Raw genomic sequence first — 20611 nt, forward strand, 5'->3', positions numbered from 1 at the left:
GGTACTTCATTTTTGGTACTTCTTTTCTCTCGAACATGGTAGATGATGATAATGATGTTTTAATTTTATTTAATTAACATTAATGACACATACAACAGCAAGAATATTAGGCGGCTGTCACTTTAAGACAGAATGCATGCACGGACTGAATATACTGACACACGTCCGGTTTCTTTCTCAACTGTTTGCTAATGACTTACCCGAGAGAATACTTGCCACGACGGGTAATTTGACATAATTTTGTGTGTAGGTGTCCGTTCAAGCAAAAGTAAACGCGAAAGAGGAATTAAGGGGCCGTTAAAATATTGCGCCTAAAAACGCGTGGAAAGCGTGGCCGCGCCGCTTTCTCCTCCTTTTCAAAAGCTCTTGTTCTCCCATTGCCTCTGTCGTTGCTATGCAACCATGAACTGCGCTCTCCACAATGACGAGGAAGTATTAGCAAACGATTAATGATTTCTAGCCCTTGCATTAGCTTTACTACTAGATATATTGATGGAGATGAGAAATAAAAACCCGTCCTGTACAGCTATGATCAGCTGTTTGGCTGAGCTTTCAGTTTTGTTACAGAAATGACGAAGCTGATCGGTTGGTTCTTGTCACATGACCTGCAGTGAAAGCTTGCGGCATTCTGAAAAGTTGAGAACTTTTCATCTCGATGCGCCTGGAAAACGTGACGCATCACTTCCATTATGAGCGCGCCAGACGCGCGGCTACATTTGAAATAACTGACTTGCGCACGGAAAAAAACGCGATATGTGAACGGCCCCTAATTCGGTGTTCAAGTGCTGTCTGAAATGCGCCTCTCTCTTTCTGCGTGCACATGCGCTTCGGGTGTGGCGCAGATAACAACTCACGGGTCCTGATTTTCGCCTCTTCCGCTTTTAAAACTGTTTGAATATGTTAATTAGAGAGACAAAACACTTCCAAATGATAAACTTTCACCTTTATGATGGTTAAACTTAACAGTTAATGTGCGAATCAAATGCGTGCCGAACCGTTGGACCATATCCGTATGGATCACGGATTAACCGCGATCCGTTGCACCCCTAATAGCCTAATTAAAGAACACACTTATCATCATGATTGCTATCTTATCAGAGATGGAGAAAAGTCCTACTCCAGTAAGTAAACGCGTCCCTGTAAGCCGATCCCCAAAAATGTTACTCAAAAGCGCTTCCCTCCATGTTTTCTGGTGCACATTGTTTATTTTTACCACGCATGCACAACTGCGCACCACTTGTGTGCACCCCTGTATGTATGGTAACACTTTAGTTTAGGGTCCAGTTTTCACTATTAACTTATTAGCATGCATATTACTAGAATATTGTCTGTTTATTACTACTGATAAAGCACACATTAATGCCTTTTTCTGCATGACCATATTCTACATCCCTGAATATACCCAATAGCTACATTTAACACGATTTGTGTGGTTTTTGCAACTAGACCAGAACACATGAGAGGATAAACGCATAAGTGCGTGCTGAGCGTATATAACGAGCTGACATAAAAAGCTCGATGTTCCCTCATCTCATTTGAAAAGTATCGGTGAACGAATGATGCATAAACGCACTGACTCGAGCATGAAATGAACGCTCAGATGAGAATAATGTGTGTGAGAGCAACATCTGCGCTGACGAGCCCCTGATGTCCGAGCCGCGCGCTCACTGTACATGGGAATGATGAGCTCAGTGGTTTCCGCAGTCAAGTTTGGCTCTGGAATTTCAAACGCACGCACTGTACGTCACCGAGAGGCAATCCCTCACCGAAATGATTCAGAAGATCACTGAAAAAGCAGAAGAATCAGGTTAAAGCTCCACAAACCGAACCAAGGTAATTCATATCAAAGTATTAGGCTAGCAAGTTTATGAATGATTATGATTATGCACATGTAGGATTATGTAGCCTCTAAGTTAGGACAAGCAGCCTAACTGCATTCATGCGCTCGGATGTTTAAGAGCGACGAGCAACTCACAAGATTTGAAGACCGTTGCACTGAAAACTGTTTTCTTGTTAGGGGGTGCCTTGCTCTGAATCTGGGTGTAATTCTCATTTTCACCTTAAGGATGTGTTAGCTACTGACGGCATCCCTCAGTTCCAGAGAGGCTGTGGGGAAAGAGGACTGTGAGACTGTCCTGTGGTCCTGCTTGCAGATTCAATCCCCATTTCTTGCGGATTTCAGTTCAGTTACCAGCGTGTGAGTCTCGCGGTTCTATTCATCGAGGAAGAGTCATGGATAATTCATAAACGTGCAAACCGCTGGATTATTTTCATTCATATGGTTGAACTTAAAGGATTCGTCGGTGGGAATAATTATCCATATTTCCAACCTGGCTGGTGAGAGGAGGACTGTTGCAATGTCATCCCATTCAACATCTTTGGAGCTTTGTGGAAGAGGGATGCTGTGAGTATCGTTGTTTTTTCCTCTCTCTTTGGTAAAATGTGCGTGGTTCATTACGACGTAGTCTCTAATAGGCAATGGAGAATGAACATAAACGTTTAAAATTCAGTCTCACCATTCAGTTACACTGAAATTAATTTGATGCAGGAAGACGCGCGGCTTTTCCTGCATCATTAGGGATGCGCGATGCTAAAAAAAAAAAAAATGGCATAAAATGAAGAAACGTGGGTTAGTTAATTTATAATGTTTGATTGTAACAGCAAGTTGGATTTTATTGAGTTATGTTCAACAACACGCTCTTGTTTTACCTGTATGAAAACTCGTGTCATGATCATGTGAGCACCAAATCTGAGGATTTTCCCTCAGGAGTGCGCTTCGCTTTTGCTGGACAAAACGAGGGAACTCGTTTACTACTGAACGAGAAAAAGAAAAAGAACAGAAAAGATAAATGTGTCATTTGAAAAGGTTTTGCGTGATAGAGGACTTGTCTGTGCTTCCTTTGATATGTAACAGATGAATGCGGATTTTGGTCGAGTTCTTGATTAAACTTCGAATAACAGCTAGCCTATTTTTCTTTTAAAACAACGCTGTTTTTATTTGTAATTGAGCATAGAGATAGGTCATCTCGTCTTCGTTTTTTGTCAAATAATGGCTATTATCAGCCTTCTTCGTTGCTTCTGTTGTAAAGTTCTGACGCGTATACTATACTTTCCCATTGAATATTATGCTGTCCTTGTAGCGTACTGAGGCTCCAGCTGAGAACGCAAAACGAGACGCGTCAATAGGGGGCGCACTTGCATAATGATCGTTTTGAGGAAATTAATGAGGTATCAAAAGAAATATTCATCTAGATATATTCCCCATGTTAAGATCTCTGTCACGTTGTAAGAACACTGATATCGCATTTGCCTAAAATAACAAATCAGGTCAGTTTTTATTCACGCGAACAGCAAAATCTTCATAAATTATGCTTTCTCTCTCTCCTACGCTCTCTAATTAATTACATTAAAATGAAAGATCACTTAAATGTTACATGTAATTGTCAAAAGACCTGGTTTACAGCCACATTCATTAATGTTTGTCACATTGTTCATAATTATATTCTTCTGATGATTTGAGCATGAACATGGCACATTTTTGCTTATATATATGTTTATATATATAAATATATGTGTGTGTACATATATATATATATATATATATATATATATATATATATATATATATATATAAACATGATGACAGTAACTGTGTTGGACAAAATGTCATGTATTGATTTAAAACAGAGATTAAAGACAACTTAAACAAGGATATTCTGCTATATTTACACATCTGTATACATTTAATAATTATTAAATGACTAAATATAAGCATCTGGTCTAAATGCATATGTGCAAAAAATGCTTTTTGATTCTTAGTCTTTTGAGACAAGCCTAGATCAAGTCACACAAAGCATGATATTTTCACCAATCTCTGCTCAGCTGCATCAAACAAATCAACCATTGATGTTTGTTTGCTCTACTTAATTCTCATCAGCTGAAACTGATAAATCTTGCTTGCTCATTCATTTGTCTTTAATAATGGTAATATGATGCATTGTTCCTCACGAGAATCGCAAGCTTCAACAGCCCCTGCGCCATATGTTGTTTCTCTGCAGTTTTATGCCTTGCTTTACTATGCATCTGTTTGCGTATACGTGCTGGCCACAGTAGCGGAGGGCCTGTGAGCTTCCTCCGCTCAGTCAGTCCAAGACTCTTCATGTGATGATGTCAGCTCCACTCTCTTCTGCCCTGCTTGCTGCTCAGATCCAGTGTCACATGTAATATTCATCATTCGCTCATTGCTAGTTATTCATTGCCTAAATTCCAAAATGAGATTATAACATCCTGCGCTCCTCGCCGTTGTTGTGTAACTCAACTGGATGCAATTGTGTGTATTATGTGTATAGTTCTCAAATAGGTATTGTTGGTAATGCAGTTCTGAACTACAATAAGTTTTAAGCAATGTTGCATGCGATTTAGATAGCTTTTGGAGTTTCATTCTTTAAGAAGAAACTCCGAGCATGGTGTAGTTTGTAAATCTCTGAATGCATTATATCAAAAACAGCCTCTGTTGTGTGTGTGTGTGTGTGTGTGTTTGTTCTGCAGGGAATGAAGTCGAGCACTATGGGGTTTTCCAGGTTGGTTCTTCTGACTCTTCCAGCTCTCCTTACCCTCATCAGCGTCTCACATGCGGCAGAGAAAGTGCCCATACTGAACATTGCCGTGATCCTCGGTCAAACACGCTACATCTCCGATCGAGATATACGGGCTCTGTGGAGCAAAGATGATCCCATTGACGTCAACGTGGTGACCCTGCTGGTGAATGAAACAGACCCCAAAAGCATCATTACCCATGTGTGCGATCTCATGTCTGGGACTAAAATCCATGGGGTGGTGTTTGGGGACGGCACTGACCAGGAAGCCATCGCCCAGATTTTGGATTTTATTTCCTCTCAGACTTTGATACCCATCCTGGGGATCCACGGGGGCTCATCCATGATCATGGCGGATAAGGTCAGTCTGTAGTATGTCAAGCATCAGCTCACCTGAAGCAGGGTACATTATTGAATACTAAAGTGCTCTACTTTACAAAAGTTGTTTACTCAATATCCAGAGCGGAAGATGAGCTCGAAATATTATTGAGATCACGAAATTAGTAAAAATGTGCACTCTTAATGTGGTTTGGTAATGACAGTGATGTAAAATAACATCATTAGTGCAACATGCAGTCGTGCCTTAACGGTTTCTCTGACAAATTACAATATGGAGTTATTTCACAACATATGTTCCATCCGCATTCCACTAGAGTAATCACTTTACTGAATCCGATGACAAATATCTCTTTATACTGAACCATCATAATTTCAATCACAGCTGTCATCATGCAACACTCACTTGATTTGAAGAGCAAAAAGGGAGAAAAATGGGATTTGAGATCAGTTTCTGGTACAATTTAAGATGGTAAACCTAGAGAAGTGATAATTTGCCACTCTGCTGACTTTGTTCCATTTTCATTACCGACCGACCGCTAACTGCACATCCGAATTTCCACATTTGCAGAAAATCCCATTGCAGACCTGCGTTGAGTTTATATAATAATCCTGTTTCTCATGAGCACTCGCTGCTGCATTTAAATGTGTTTACTCTCTTTTCATCTCGGGATGTCGCTGTATCAAATGAAGCAACGTTTTGAAAGCTTATTCTCGGGAGACTTTCTTCAGCGGTACATTAAGTCATTCTAAAGCAGTCCGTGTTGATCCTTAAGGAGATAAATGTCGTGGCTGTTTTAACTCACTGGGACCTTTGTGTCTTCTTATGTTGAATAATACATCACATGCATACATTTTAAACTGTATGTCACAAGGATGTGCGTATATACTACAAGTGACATGTAAATGTGAACTTTGCGTGGTTTACATACTGTACATATGCGTCATGCTAGAGTTATGAAATGACTATATGCTACAGCTGTGTGTGCGTGTTTTAAATGGCCTAAATGTTGCATCTGTCAAAAGGAGAGTCATTTGATTAGATTCTGAGAATCGTTATTGGTTAGGAGAGACGAGGCGAAATTAATGGTAGCTCATGGCTTTTTTTTTCATTCTTCAGGAGACAAGAAAGCATACATGTGGTAATTAATGTTGGGCCGCCGGGCAGGTCTTACTTCATTTAGTGCCCATGCAGCAGGATTTGAACCAAATAAACAGAGGGATCATTGGCATGTGTCAGGGGATCCTTTGTTTTATATCTAAAGTGCTTCTTCCCACTGAATGCGGCCAATGCACAGGCACGTTCACGGCTAGTTACGGGCAAAGATCGACTGTCTGTCTTATTGACATTCTTAGGTTGCTTTCCCATATATCTTCAGCCTGAATCAATTGATTTAAGACACATGATTGTCATTTAATATACGCAGGTGCCAAGAGAGGCAACATACAATGGAGATAGCCATTTAGGCAATTTAGTTCTTTCTCTCCTCCATCACTGACAGGGAAATGCAATGATCTGTCTTGCTATTGTGGATATATAAATCCTGAAGTTCTTATCTTTTTATATACTGCTAATATATCCCCAATAGATTCGGAATATGCACACTGTGGCTCAAACTAAAGCCTTTGCTATCTTTGAGCCTGTTATAAAGTTTCTTTCCGGTAATTCGACACATTCAGAGGTAGTCGAATTTGACACAGATGTGTTGGTGAGTCTTTCTGTGCAGAGCAAACACCATTAATCTTATCGTGACCTCATTCAAGACATGTAGAGAGGTGTTCATGGACTTGAGTCAGCTGATCATGATGTTCTCTTTTGGATGAGATACGACCCATCAGTAGCCTTCAAGTGCTGTTAATTTAAGGACTTCAGTTTGGAGGGGGGACTTGTCACCCCTGAGAGGTGTGTAATGCAAGTGAGAGCACATCATAGTGTAGGCATGAACTGAAAAATTAGCCCAGGACCTATCTTTGAAGTTCAGCTGATGTAGGAGTCATCCTGATGTATAATTGTAGTTAGTTTTACTTCCGTCCCATTTCTCATTGCCTAGAGAAAACAGGTTTATCTTGCCCGACTCACGGGTATAATTCTCTAGACATCCTACTATTTGCAAGTTGACACAAAGTACAGAGTTGGTAAACTTTTTAATAGCAGAGGCCTCTGGTTTTGTGGTGAATGTTTGCATATGCTTGGTTTCTTTCTGGCCCTGTATTTTCTGTTCAAATGTCAGTAAGATTTTTAATGTTTTTGAAAGAAGTCTCCTATACTCACCAAGGCTGCATTTATTTGATCAAAAATACAATAAAAAACCAGTAACACTGTGAAATGTTATTACAATTTAAAATGACTGATTTCTATTTTAATATGTTTTAAAATGTTATTTATTCTTGTGATGGCAAAGCTGAATTTTTAGCAGCAATTCAGTGCCACATGATCCTTTAGAAATAATATGCTGATTTGGTGCTCAAAAAAACATTGCTTATTAATATCAATACTGAAAACAGTTGTGCTGCTTAATATTTTACTGGAAATTGTAATACATTTTTCAATTTAAAAAAAACATTTAGCATAGCAAAAAGCATTTATTTAAAACAGAAATCTTTTGTAACATTATAAATGTATTCCTTTACTTTTATTTGTGATCATTTTAATGGATCCTTGTTGAATAAAAGTATCAATTTCTTTAAAAAAAAAAAAATCTTACTGACCCCAAACTTTTGAACTGTAGTGTAAACATGAATATTACTGATATACATCTATGGTGTTTGCAAAAATTGTATTCTTTCAGAGTATTTGACTGTGTTTAAATGACAATCAATGGAGAAAAATGGTTTTTATGGACCAGTTATGGCATCAAACCTTCACCCTTTATTGTTAACCCAGAAACCTTTAAACAAACCTAAATGTAACATTAAGCTGCAATCCCTTATAACACTTTTGAGTTCTGAATTGGGTCCCGTGAGTCATATCCATTGAGCGCTTTATGTTATTTATATGAAAATTCATTAACAAAGACATGCTGTGAACAAGCGGAGCACTTATGTTTACTATTCTCTAATAAGAGAGCATTTATGAACATGCGAATGATGAAATGTAATTAACTCACTGCCATCTTACAACTAATAACCGGCTGTTGCTGTAGATGAGGGAACAACCACAGGGTGGAGGTTTTAAATGAAATTATTAATTAACTTCAGTGAGGTCAATGTGATGTCACAGCGTTTTCTCTAAACAGCCGTATTGCTTTTCCACTTCTGCTAGTGGGAGCGAAAGTGGTAGTCCCTCCAAAGAGATCCCTTTGTGTATCCTCATTGTGTTCATAAATGTTCTCATATACCTTCAAATATATTGCAAATATCTTCTCAAATGCTAATGTCCAGATCCCCTGAGCATCATCAAATATTATTTGCAGCCATATTACCGCTTGACTAGCCTTGAGGGACATTCGTATCTGCTCCCTTCTGAAATGGCACAGTTGTAGATGTGACACCTCTTATGTGCTCTGAACCTCACACAGATGTTCGTTGTCCAACACATTGTCTCAGAGGGGTTAAACATTATCATTCTTCAGCAGCATCCCAGAGATGGTGGCTTGCACACGGGGTGCAGAACTCATCAGGTCACAGCACATGTCTGCTGGACAAGTGTTACAACACTCTCTTGATTATAGTTGCGCTTTCTTGTATGCCTGACTCCCGTGGACAGGACAGCAAGAAAAATAATTTAATTAGCTATAACTGCTATTTCCAAGGCAATAAGGCTTTGCGCAGCGGTGCTGGAGAGTAATGATGAAAGGAAGCACTTTCCCACAGGAAAAACACAAATGAGATCACTTTAAAATCTCAATTGTTTCTCCTAGACTGCAGTGAGATTATATGAAGAGTGAATGGAGAATTTAGCTATGCCCGATCACTTAAGGACGCACTCTAGAGTGTCACAAGAGATTTAAAAGATGTCTCACATTGGGTCTCGTTTACTAATAATTTCAAAAGTTAATTATATTAGAAGTTTTGTGTCACATAAATAACCACACATTAAAGAAACATTTCTTATTATTATCAATGTAAAAAAAAACAACAATTCTTTGATGAATAGAAAGTTCAAATGAACAGCATTTATTTGAAATATAAATTTTTTGTAACATTATAAATGTCTTTACTTTCACTTTTGATCAATTTAATGCATACTTGCTAAATAAAAGTATTAATTTGAGTAAAATTGAATTAAAGAGATCACTTATAGTTATAGCTCTTCATTCTTACAGTATCTCAACAGAATACTGACTTCTATACAGAGCTTGTGATTCTAGTCAATTTACGGTCTTTTTATGTTGTATGCCGGGCTTGACATTAAAGGATTAGTTCACTTCAGAATTATTTCCTGATAATTTACTCACCCCCATGTCATCCAAGATATTTATGTCTTTCTTTCTTCGGTTGAAAAGTAATTAAGGTTTTTGATGAAAACATTCCAGGATTTTTCTCCATATAGTGGACTTCAGCAGTTACCAATGGGTTGAAGGTCCAAATTGCAGTTTCATTGCAGCTTCAAAGGGCTCTACATGATCCCAGCCAAGGAATAAGGGTCTTATCCAGCGAAAAGTAAAAAAAAAAATTCTTAAAAAAAAAAAAAACTTTTTAACCACAAATGCTCGTCTTGCACTAGCTCTGCGATCCACATGACGTAATCATGTTGGAAAGGTCACGCGTGATGTAGGCGGAAATATTGTTGTTGTTACAGGTCTTGAATTTTGGCGTGGAATTGTGCTTAATTGTGCACAAAACAGATTTTGTGCTCGCACCTAAAGTGCACGCACATAAAAACGCCTCTCAGTACTATGTTTGTTTTTGCTGATTATTGCACTTAAACAGTCAAATACACACAAAATAATGTCAAAATGTGTGAGACTGTATGCATTTGTGTACATAATTTGTATTAATCAGTGTTGAAATTGATTCAAGTAAAAACGGTGAAGAAGCATCGCGTGTGTAAGTTTATTCATTTAATATAATCATTTACAGTAATATTACAATGTTGAACTCCATCATATCGCCAGGATGATAATCCTCCGGTCTATAATGAACACATTTATCGAAGCAGATGCAGAAGTGAAGTCCCTTCTCTTCACCTGCACAAAACACACCCCGGCACGGAAGATAGCAGCCTCCTTTTTCGTGTTAGTAAACCTCTGGACTCGATGTCCTGACAGGCTGGAGTTTCTGCAACCTCCACAAACACAATAATTTACCATGACTATGATAAATAGAATACAAAAACTACCGAAAACACACTGATTCACGACCACTGAGTCAACACAGAGCGACTCCCTTTAGCGACGCTGAAAAAAAAGCTTTATCTACTAAATTCATGCCCTTATGTCCTGCAAAACATTTTTAAACCCTGCAGTACCTTTTTATATGGTATTTTTGTACAAGGTTATATATTCATCTCGAAAAAAATGTTTAACCTGCAATATGCACTTTAAGTGAACGTAAACAGTTGAGAAAGAAAACGCATGTGTAACAGTATAATGGATCTGTGCGTCAGGCCTTAAAGTGACAGCAGCCTAATATACCTGCTGCCAAATTATGATATTACATCAAAAATATCTGTATGGCAGTTTTACCCATGGTATCAAAGTCAAAATTGTGGCCAATGAAAATGCTGAGTGTCTAGTAACCTTGGAAAATCACTAGCCACAGTGGCTGATGAGCAAATAAGTTGTCAAGTTGTATTCAGAAAAAACAAGGATGCCACATTTTCATTTTTTTCCGTAAACAGTTGTTATTTAGAATGGTTTAAAAGCTGCTTAAAAACTAAATTATTATTAAAAACTAATAATTATTTTGGCAGATGTGTTTGATTATGCTAGAGCACTTATTGTGGTTTTTGTTTCAAGAAAGTCTATTTATTGATATAATGCAAATAGGAGCAAACAAGTTTGCTGCAGTCCTGGATTCCCAAGCCAGCTGCAAGCAGCACTCTTTGCTGGAAATGTGCCATTGACCCCTGGAAACGCTGCAGTTCAGACTTGCTGATGTCACTATTAATGAAGGATATTATGAAGACGAGGTAGTTTGCACCGAAGCAACCTAGGGTCACAGGCAAGCTGTCTGTTTTTTCATTCGTTAAATGCTGCAAATGATTTACCATCAATTATGAGGTAAATGAAGCCTCGGACATTTATTAGACAACAAAGGTCTAGCTGTGAGATTGACCCCACAGCTATATGCTCTCTTATGTAAGGACAAATCCATTGGAGGGTGTAATCACACAATGAACCACTTGCGGTGGTAACAGCGGACCTTAACAGCTAAACTGTAATCTTATGTAAGGCAGGCTGAAACAGGGCGAGCTTGAAAATGACAATGATTTCATTGCGTTATGTAGCCTGGCTCATTAATTAAAGACAGGTCAGTGCAGCTGTGAAGGGTGAGGCATGAGGCAGATGTTTTTCTGGCTGCTGCAGTGGTCTTGTTTGGCCCGGTTAAGGGCACGCAATGTTAATTTGATTGCTTTACTCTTTCACTGTACCAGTATTACAGTGCTATACAGTATAAACACTGTGTTTATACTGTACAGTAAATGCATTTCATAGTATGATTGTCTTTTTTGATTTGGAATATTTCATGCAGAAATGAAAATTTTGTCATTATTTACTTACCATGCCATTCTGAATGTGACTTTCTTCCTTTGATGGAACACAGAAGGAGAAATGTTAAAGAGAAATTGCTTGTTTCCATGCAATTACAATGAAAGTAAACTCCCAAAAAAAAAAAAAAAAGTTAAAAAAAGACACAAATGTTCTATACAAGTATTTTAAAATTGGTGCATATTATTTGTGTTTATATTTTTATGGTTAAGTTTTTATTTTTATAAGTTGTCTGAAGCTATATGTATAATCACTGATTCACTGACAGTTGTCACTACCATTAAGCTGTTATTTGCTATGAAAGATCAGTCAGATTTGTGAATGAATCATTCAGATGATCAACCAATTCATCAAAAAGATCAGACTGTAAAGAATTATTCATTCACAATGATATCAGATATCAGGATGTTCAGTGAATAACATCTTAAATTTCATTAAATTGTCTTTTGCACAAAACTATTGTATGACTTCAGAAGACTTGGAAAATAGTGCATCAGCTGTGTAGCATTTTTTTTTTTTTTAATTTTAGCAATTTTGGTACTTGACAATCCCAGTTCTCATTCACATTAAAAAGAAGTCACCTTTTGTGTTCAGAATGAGGTTGAGTAAATGATGACAGAATTGTAATTTTTGGTTTATGAAGATGGTAGAAAAGCTTATCCAAGTCTTGAAGCAGAGACTGAAACGCTTCCAAACAGAGTGCGACATGGATTTGGACTTCACCATTACAGAGTGCTAGAGAATTACATACGTTTTGCATCTAACTTTTTAGTACCTCGGCTCATACTGTATTTTGGGCAGAGGAGAACTGCATCTTCACTGAACGCTGTTTTGCTTTCATGCGACTGCAAAATGAATAAAGCTTTCCTCTAGACTTGCTTGTCCTCGGCCGAGGCGAGATGAGAGATGCACTGCAGTGCTCATGCAGCGAACACAATTACATCAGAATACACTCCTCCGTATTGGTACAATTCCTTGTCAGAAGCAGTGAAGTGTGTTCAAAGACAGAAAATGGAAGTGGATGGCATGAATTAAATATATTTTGCTTTGTGCTCCATGCATTCATTAGAACACTTTTTTATGTATGATGGCCCAGCGGAAGTTACAAGACTGTTAATTGCTCTCAAAAGTGAAGCATAGCCGTGAGGAAAATTTAAAGTCCCCCTGTGGTGAAAATCAAGTTTTTAATGTTGTTCATATATCTGTGTGGTTTTTTTTAACATGCTTTTAGACAAACCATGTGCAAATTCATAAGTCAGTACCATTGCTGAGTATTTTCTCTTTAAAACTGCAGTAAACCAAAGACAGTCTCGCTGGTGTTTCTGACGTCACAAACTACCTTGTAACAAATCAAGCATAACATTAACTGACCGTGCAAGGGAGTCTCAAAAGAAGGTTATTCCGGTAAGTCTCAGTGAGTTGACGGAGTGGATCTCGTCTAAGCTTGTGTGAGTGAGTGGAGGCTGGGCTAATTATCATATTCATAGATCCGTGTATATTAAATGAGGCAAGGGTGTAGAGTTATATTCAAGCTATTTTAAGGCATTAAGAATTTTTTTCACAGGAAAAAAATGTTTAAATATGTAATTTTGGTGATCAAAGATGAGTTTTAAAGGATACAGCGGGACTTTAAGGCAAATCCCTGGGTTGAAGGAACGGCATTGAGTGGCATTGTTCTCTTTCTGCAGAGTTCAGGCTGTTAATGACAGTTAACCTGCTCTGAAATAGATCCTCTGCTTCAAAAGAGCACTCAAATGTACATAATTTTCTGGAATAAGCTTATGGTGGCTTCACTAAATTGCAAACCATTCAAGGTGACTTTTCAAGCTAAATAAGATGGCAAAAAATAATTGTGGACAGAAATCATCTAATTCATGATGCTGTTAAGCATTGTGAGCAAACCTTTTTCACATCGAGCTGCATTTGCTCCAGGCTCTAGAGGCTGAATTTAATGGAGGTTATCCAAACAGCATTATTGCAAAATGTATTACAAAAGTGTCTGCTTGAGGATTTTGATTGGATAATTGATTAACAGAGCCTTAACATCTTAATCGATGGCAAGATATTGACTTGTTTTGTGCTCAACAAGAGGGCTGCTGTTCTTATTTTTGAATGGCCTGAAATGCTTTCAGTTATTTATTTATTTATTTATTTTGCTGCTTTCTTTTAGTAATGTCACCATGTAATATTCATAGAACATACTGAATAGACTCGCACCACGGTCAGTTTGGGACAAAGACGCACGCTGTGTCTTCGTTTTTTTTCTTCTCCTGAACCCATGATCCTTTCTAAAATCATCTCACACCTTGAGAGTAAACTAGTTTTTGTTCTACTTCTTCCCATGTTCCTTCGTTCTCGATACATGGACATGCCTTTAAAAATAGGTCCAATGGTAGCAAAGATAAATGACAAAACAGCTGAGTTTTTCAGGGTCAGCTTTGACAAATGAGGCAGCGGACTTTCGGAGCTCCAGAGACTTCCACAGTTAGGTCGCTAATCTCAGGAGGTGGAGGGAAATGCATTTTTGTTATGCTGGAGGCAGCAGTCGAGGTCTTGGAATAGTGCTATTTACTGATGTAAATGTACAGTGGGTACGGAAAGTATTCAGACCCCCTTACATTTTTCACTCTTTGTAATTTAAGTTCATTTTTTTCCCTCATTAATGTACACACAGCACCCCATATTGACAGAAAAACACAGAATTGTTGACATTTTTCCAGATTTATTAAAAAAGAAAAACTGAAATATCACATGGTCCTAAAAGTATTCAGACCCTTTGCTGTGACACTCATATATTTAACTCAGGTGCTGTCAATTTCTTCTGATCATCCTTGAGATGGTTCTACACCTTCATTTGAGTCCAGCTGTGTTTGATTGGACTTGATTAGGAAAGCCACACACCTGTCTATATAAGACCTTACAGCTCACAGTGCATGTCAGAGCAAATGAGAATCATGAGGTCAAAGGAACTGCCTGAAGAGCTCAGAGACAGAATTGTGGCAAGGCACAGATCTGGCCAAGGTTACAAAAAAAAATCTGTTGCACTTAAGGTTCCTAAGAGCACAGTGGCCTCCAATATCCTTAAATGGAAGACGTTTGGGACGACCAGAACCCTTCCTAGAGCTGGCCGTCCGGCCAAACTGAACTATCGGGGGAGAAGAGCCTTGGTGAGAGAGGTAAAGAAGAACCCAAAGATCACTGTGGCTGAGCTCCAGAGATGCAGTCGGGAGATGGGAGAAAGTTGTAGAAAGTCAACCATCACTGCAGCCCTCCACCAGTCGGGGCTTTATGGCAGAGTGGCCCGACGGAAGCCTCTCCTCAGTGGAGTTTGCCAAGATGATGAGAAATAAGATTCTCTGTTGTGATGAGGTCAAGATAGAACTTTTTGGCCTTAATTCTAAGCGGTATGTGTGGAGAAAACCAGGCACTGCTCATCACCTGACCAATACAGTCCCAACAGTGAAGCATGGTGGTCCTAAGCACACAGCTAAAATAACGAAGGAGTGGCTTCACAACAACTCCGTGACTGTTCTTGAATGGCCCAGCCAGAGCCCTGACTTAAACCCAATTGAGCATCTCTGGAGAGACCTAAAAATGGCTGTCCACCAACGTATACCATCCAACCTTACCGAACTGGAGAGGATCTGCAAGGAGGAATGGCAGAGGATCCCCAAATCCAGGTGTGAAAAACTTGTTGTATCTTTCCCAAAAACACTCATGGCTGTATTAGATCAAAAGGGTGCTTCTACTGAATACTGAGCAAAGGGTCTGAATACTTAGGACCATGTCATATTTCAGTTTTTCTTTTTTAATAAATCTGCAAAAATGAAATGTCAACAATTCTGTGTTTTTCTGTTAATATGGGGTGCTGTGTGTACATTAATGAGGACAAAAAATGAACTTAAATGATTTTAGCAAATGGCTGCAATATAACAAAGAGTGAAAAATTTAAGGGCGTCTGAATACTTTCCGTACCCACTGTATATAGCTGTTCATAGTTGTCAGGGATGTGGGGGATAAACATCAGACTAAGGTTTAGATTAAATGAAAGTCTTGTTCCTGAAACCTTGACTGCTTTTTGTGCATGACAAAAACCATAGATTTTCAGCACGGGAGTATGCGCGAGTCGTGACGGCCGCCGTTATAAAGGAAAGTGTAGAGGCGTTCTGGTTTATAAAGTGGCCTTGAAAATGTACAGAACATTGGGGGGAAAATGCCAAAGAGTTTATTTCATTGGAAAGGTGAAAATGTTTGACAGTCATAAGAAATATTGTAAGGTGCTATAGTATGCTTTTTGAACAATGAATGGGAAAGAAGCAGCTTATTCACCATAGCTGAAAAGAGTGATTATGTGGCTGATAAATAACGGCTTCCCACATTACTCAGCGTCTGAGGTGGAAAGATGAGCTTCACACTTGAGACTTGCCTCAATGTAGGTCAAATGAATGAAAAATTGAGCGTACATACAAGCTGGGCTATGTATGTCTGTTCACATGTTATGGAAAGGTTTATTCAGACCACCCATAAAAAATAAATAAATACATAAATAAAAGGTTCTACCTTAAAGGCACAATATGTAAGATTTTTGGATTAAAATATCCAAAAACCACTAGAACAGTGTTATATATTTTGTTGACTTATGTACTTATATTATCCCATATGTTTCCAAGAATGTGTAAATCCAGATAAATAAGCAATTTTAACCAGGACTGGAGATGTGTCCGTGTCCGATGAATGGATACATTCATCGACAGAAAACTAATCATGTTATATAGTTCAACACAGCAAGTCTTACTATTTAAATCTCGTTTTCTTGATTTACTGCAAATATGTTTTACCATGACTAATATCGATCTAGCTTACTGCAGTGTGCAACAAGTGTCTCATAGTATCCCTCGAGCTAACGCAGAGAGTAGCACTATAACAACTTTCAGCACACAAATGTATCTAATCTGATAAAACAGCGCTGCTTTACCCCACATACGCTTGACCGGAAGCAGCGACTGAAGCATAATAAAAGCTCTGCTGCTCTCGAGACGTGTGTCACACTCGTCTCTCATTAGCAATCACTCCAACTGCCTTGTTTCTGCTCGTACAGTACTAGGCTGTGCTCTGCTTCATACTACAGTGACAATAATAATCTCATCCATGAACATTATGGAGTTTGAGTTTGAGACTCACTGTATGTCATTTCCATGTACTGAACTCTTGTTATTCAACTATGCCGAGGAAAATTCAATTTTCAATTCGATGGCACCTTTAAGTTACCCTAGGGAAAACTAGATAATAATAATAATAAAATAAAATAAGCTTGAGTAGTCAAGTAGACCTCTATTTAGCTTCAGAAGTCATTGTAAAGAATAATAAGAGGATTGCTTGGATGTCTTATGAGTCTTCAATCTGTTCAGAAATAGTCAATAAACCAAATCAAATGGTGGGTGTTGTTGATCTTTTAAAAGCCAAGGTTACTTTAACCAGGTGGCATATTTTCAGCATCAGGCTGGAGGCAGTCCAAGTGCACCAGAGGACTTAACAAACACTAGTTCAAAACCAATTACCTTCACAGGAGGTGAATGATAAAGGAAAGCTTAACTGTAAAATATCAGATTTTCAGAGGAGATTTATTTCATTATGGGTGAAAGAGGCACTCATATGCTCCATTTTATGTCTAAATTGAGATTGGAAATAGCAGATGTGCTGCAAAGATCTCTCTGTGACACAGTTTCTTTCGGAAGTGTCTGTGATTATTGCCAGGATGGTGCATATTGAACTCCTCAGAAGTCAATTTGAAACATGTGTTTTGCCCCAAAGAGCTGAAGTCTTTACTGGAGTTTGGTGCGTAGAAAGCGGGCCCAAGGGCAGAGCTGTAAAATCTCCTATGCCAGCTGAGTTCCACCCTGCACAGGCAGCTGTCATAGCTTGGTCGGACCAGCTTTGATCTGTATTTTGTGTATGTGTAGAGAGTAGAGCAGGGTCAGAGGTATGTGTCTGTAAAGTCAATAGCGTCACCGATTCACTGCCTATGGTCATGTGACTTAAGCTCTTTAATTAAAGTTCTTGTGACATTGCCTTTAGCCAGTCAATAGCTGCTCGTCATGGCTAGTCATGTGGCATCTCTGTGTAAAGACCTGTTCACAAGTTCAGTGCTGCTAAGCCAGAAGAAATGTAACATATTCACAGACTATCGACCGTTATCGATTATCGACCAATAGTAGATATATACACTGCCTGTCTAAAGTTTGGAGTCAGTACATTTTTCTTTTAAAGATATTAATACTTTTATTCAGCAAGGATTCATTAAACTGGTTCAAAGTAAAGACATTTACATTTGTTATAAAAACGTATCACAGTGTCCACAAAAATATTAAGCAGCACAACTGTTTCTTGAGCATCAAATCATCATATTAGAATGATTTCTGAAGGATCACTAAATACTGAAGACTGGAGTAATTATGCTGAAAATTCAGCTTTGACATCACCTGAATAAATTATATTTTCAAATACAGTGAAATGGAAAAATTGTATATGTTTTATAATATTACTGTTTTTACTGTATTTTTGATCTAATTAATTCCTTCTTGGTGAGCATAAGAGAAATCTCTCTCTCTCTCTCTCTCTCTCTCTTTATATATATACACACACATGCATGTGTAGTCACAATGCTTAGCGTGATGGCATTATGACATGTCATTAGCCTGTGAACACGTTTGCTGAAACCTTAAAGGGGGTGGGGTGGGGGGGGGGGGGGGGGGGTGGTGCAATGCTATTTCATGCATTCTGACTTTACACTGTTGAAGAGTTGGATTCTCATGCTAAACATGGCCAAAGTTTCAAAACACAAGTTTCAGTTGGACGTATGACGGAGTATTTCTGTGCCAAATGACTACTTACGGTTTCGGTACAGGTTTCGGAGAGATTTTTTCTAGTATGGCTCTTCATCATGTAATAAAGGGCGGAATTCCTTGTATAGGCACTTCTCCCTGATAAGCGTGCACACACACATCACCCAGAACAAGAGCAAGAGCACGTCCATCAACGCGCTTCGTTTCGGGATGTGGAAGCCAAGAGATTTTTCAACAATGGCTGTGTCCCATTTCAGGGCCTGCATCCTTTGAAGGCTGCATACATCATCAAGGCAGTCTCATTTAAAGCATTAGTCCACTTTTAAAAAAACTTTTCCTGATAATTTACTCACCCCCATGTCATCCAAGATGTCCATGTCTTTCTTCAGTCGAAAAGAAATTAAAGTTTTTGATTAAAACATTCCAGGATTTTTTTCCATATAGTAGACTTCAATGGGCACCACCAGGTCAAAGTTTGAACTAATTGTTATATACTATTGAACTAGCATATTGCATATAAAAATCAGTTCAAACTTTGACCTGTAGAGGGCAGTAATACACTTAGCAGTGTCTACACTGCTGGAATTCAAATAGCGAAGAAGAAGAGAGCAAGTTCAAGATGAGCATTTCTGGTTAAAATATATAACATTTTAATTTTTTTTTTAGAAAATGAGTGATTGTTTCTCTAGATAAGACCCTTATTTCTCGTCTGGGATCGTGTAGAATGATTTAAAGCTGCAGTGAAACTAATTTTGACCTTCAACCGTTTGGAGTCCATTGAAGTCCACTATAAGGAGAAAAATCCTGGAATGTTTTCATCAAAAACCTTCATTTCTTTTCGACCGAAGAAAGAAAGACATGGACATCTTGGATGACATGGGGGTGAGTAAATTATCAGGAAAAGTTTATTTAAAAGTGGACTAATCCTTTAAGAAAAATAACCAATAGATTGCAAAGTAAGAAAGAAATTACAGTATTTTACACCTCACAATGAATATCAGTCAATTTTCTTAAATATGACATCCTTGATGAAGTATTCAGCCTTCAAATCTGACCTCCGGAGAACGCAGCCTCCGAAATGACACGCAGCTCCTGTCAACAAAAGGAGTGTGTTTTTGGTTGTGAGGGAAAGATTACCTTTTTCAGCTTCCCAATTGAACCCAGCGTTAAGGGAACCGTGGATGAAGTTTGTTTTTCCGGGACAGCAACAGAGTTGTGCACGTATGTTTGTTTGTTCCCGGGATTTCGGTGATGAATACTTTGTAAACAATTCTGGATTTGCAGGTGGTGAGTAAAGCTGCATCAGATGTCTGTGTTTTGTTGGCAATCGGAGTGCAAGTGCATATAATGTAAACAACATGAACGTTTTTGTTCCCTTTGTATTTATAATGATGTCGCAGCTAGCATGCGATCTCTACGTAGAAGCTGCTCGTGACTCTTTAGCTCCGCCCACAGCACTGATGGCAGACACGCCTCCAGGAGCTCGACTTTTTCCGGAAAGACTCGGTTTAGCGTATCAATCTTTTATGAATATGACCAAACTAAAGACTTTTCGGAGATATGAAGGATGCATTGTTACTCTATAAGATTAACATGAGATTGGCAGAAACTGTGTGTGATACCACCCTTTAAGCACTGCATAGGCGGCCTGTGAGTCATGTGTGTCAGACATGCTTAGACAGAGCAAGATGTATGTGAAGACATGCCATCTTGAAAAGGACATGGTGGGGCTCTGCTGGAATGGAATATAATAATATACACATTGTTCGGTATTAAAGGGATAGTTCACCCAAAAATGAAAATTCTGTCATCATTTACTCACCCTCAAGTTGTTCCAAACCTGTATGAATTTCTTTCTTCTGCTGAACACAAGGAAGATATATTGAAGAATGTCGGTAAACAAACAATTGATGGGCCTCATTGACTTTTATAGTATTTTAGTATTCCATACTGTGGAAGGCAATGGGGTCTATCAACTTTTAAAAGTAATCTACTGTTAAATGTAATCTCAAAAATAATAGTTTTTATGCCTAAATTCATGTGTAGCTTTTAAAACAATTTATTTAGACAAAAAACATTCTTAATATTCCAATTCAGCAGTGCTCCACCATGCCCTTCTCGTGATCGAATGTTATCACGTACTGTACATCTTCCTCTGTCTATGCATGTCTGACACACATATGAC

At 38.4% G+C, this 20611-nt stretch overlaps 1 protein-coding gene across 2 annotated transcripts in view; it reads left to right on the forward strand.

The window, feature by feature from the left end:
- Positions 1-642: 642 nt before the first annotated feature.
- The window catches only part of grin2aa (glutamate receptor, ionotropic, N-methyl D-aspartate 2A, a), a 170806-nt gene continuing 150837 nt past the window's right edge, over positions 643-20611 (forward strand). The window contains exons 1-2 of one of the 2 annotated variants that reach the window (XM_048202867.1): positions 643-2404; positions 4549-4956. In XM_048202867.1, the coding sequence (XP_048058824.1) occupies positions 4552-4956 (405 nt within the window). In that variant the 5' untranslated portion in view covers positions 643-2404; positions 4549-4551. Of the gene's footprint in view, positions 2405-3905; positions 4221-4548; positions 4957-20611 lie in introns of those variants that run through there. The other variant, XM_048202872.1, reaches the window with a different exon arrangement.

Source organism: Megalobrama amblycephala, linkage group LG1 (assembly GCF_018812025.1).
Source record: "Megalobrama amblycephala isolate DHTTF-2021 linkage group LG1, ASM1881202v1, whole genome shotgun sequence".
Taxonomy (NCBI): domain Eukaryota; kingdom Metazoa; phylum Chordata; class Actinopteri; order Cypriniformes; family Xenocyprididae; genus Megalobrama; species Megalobrama amblycephala.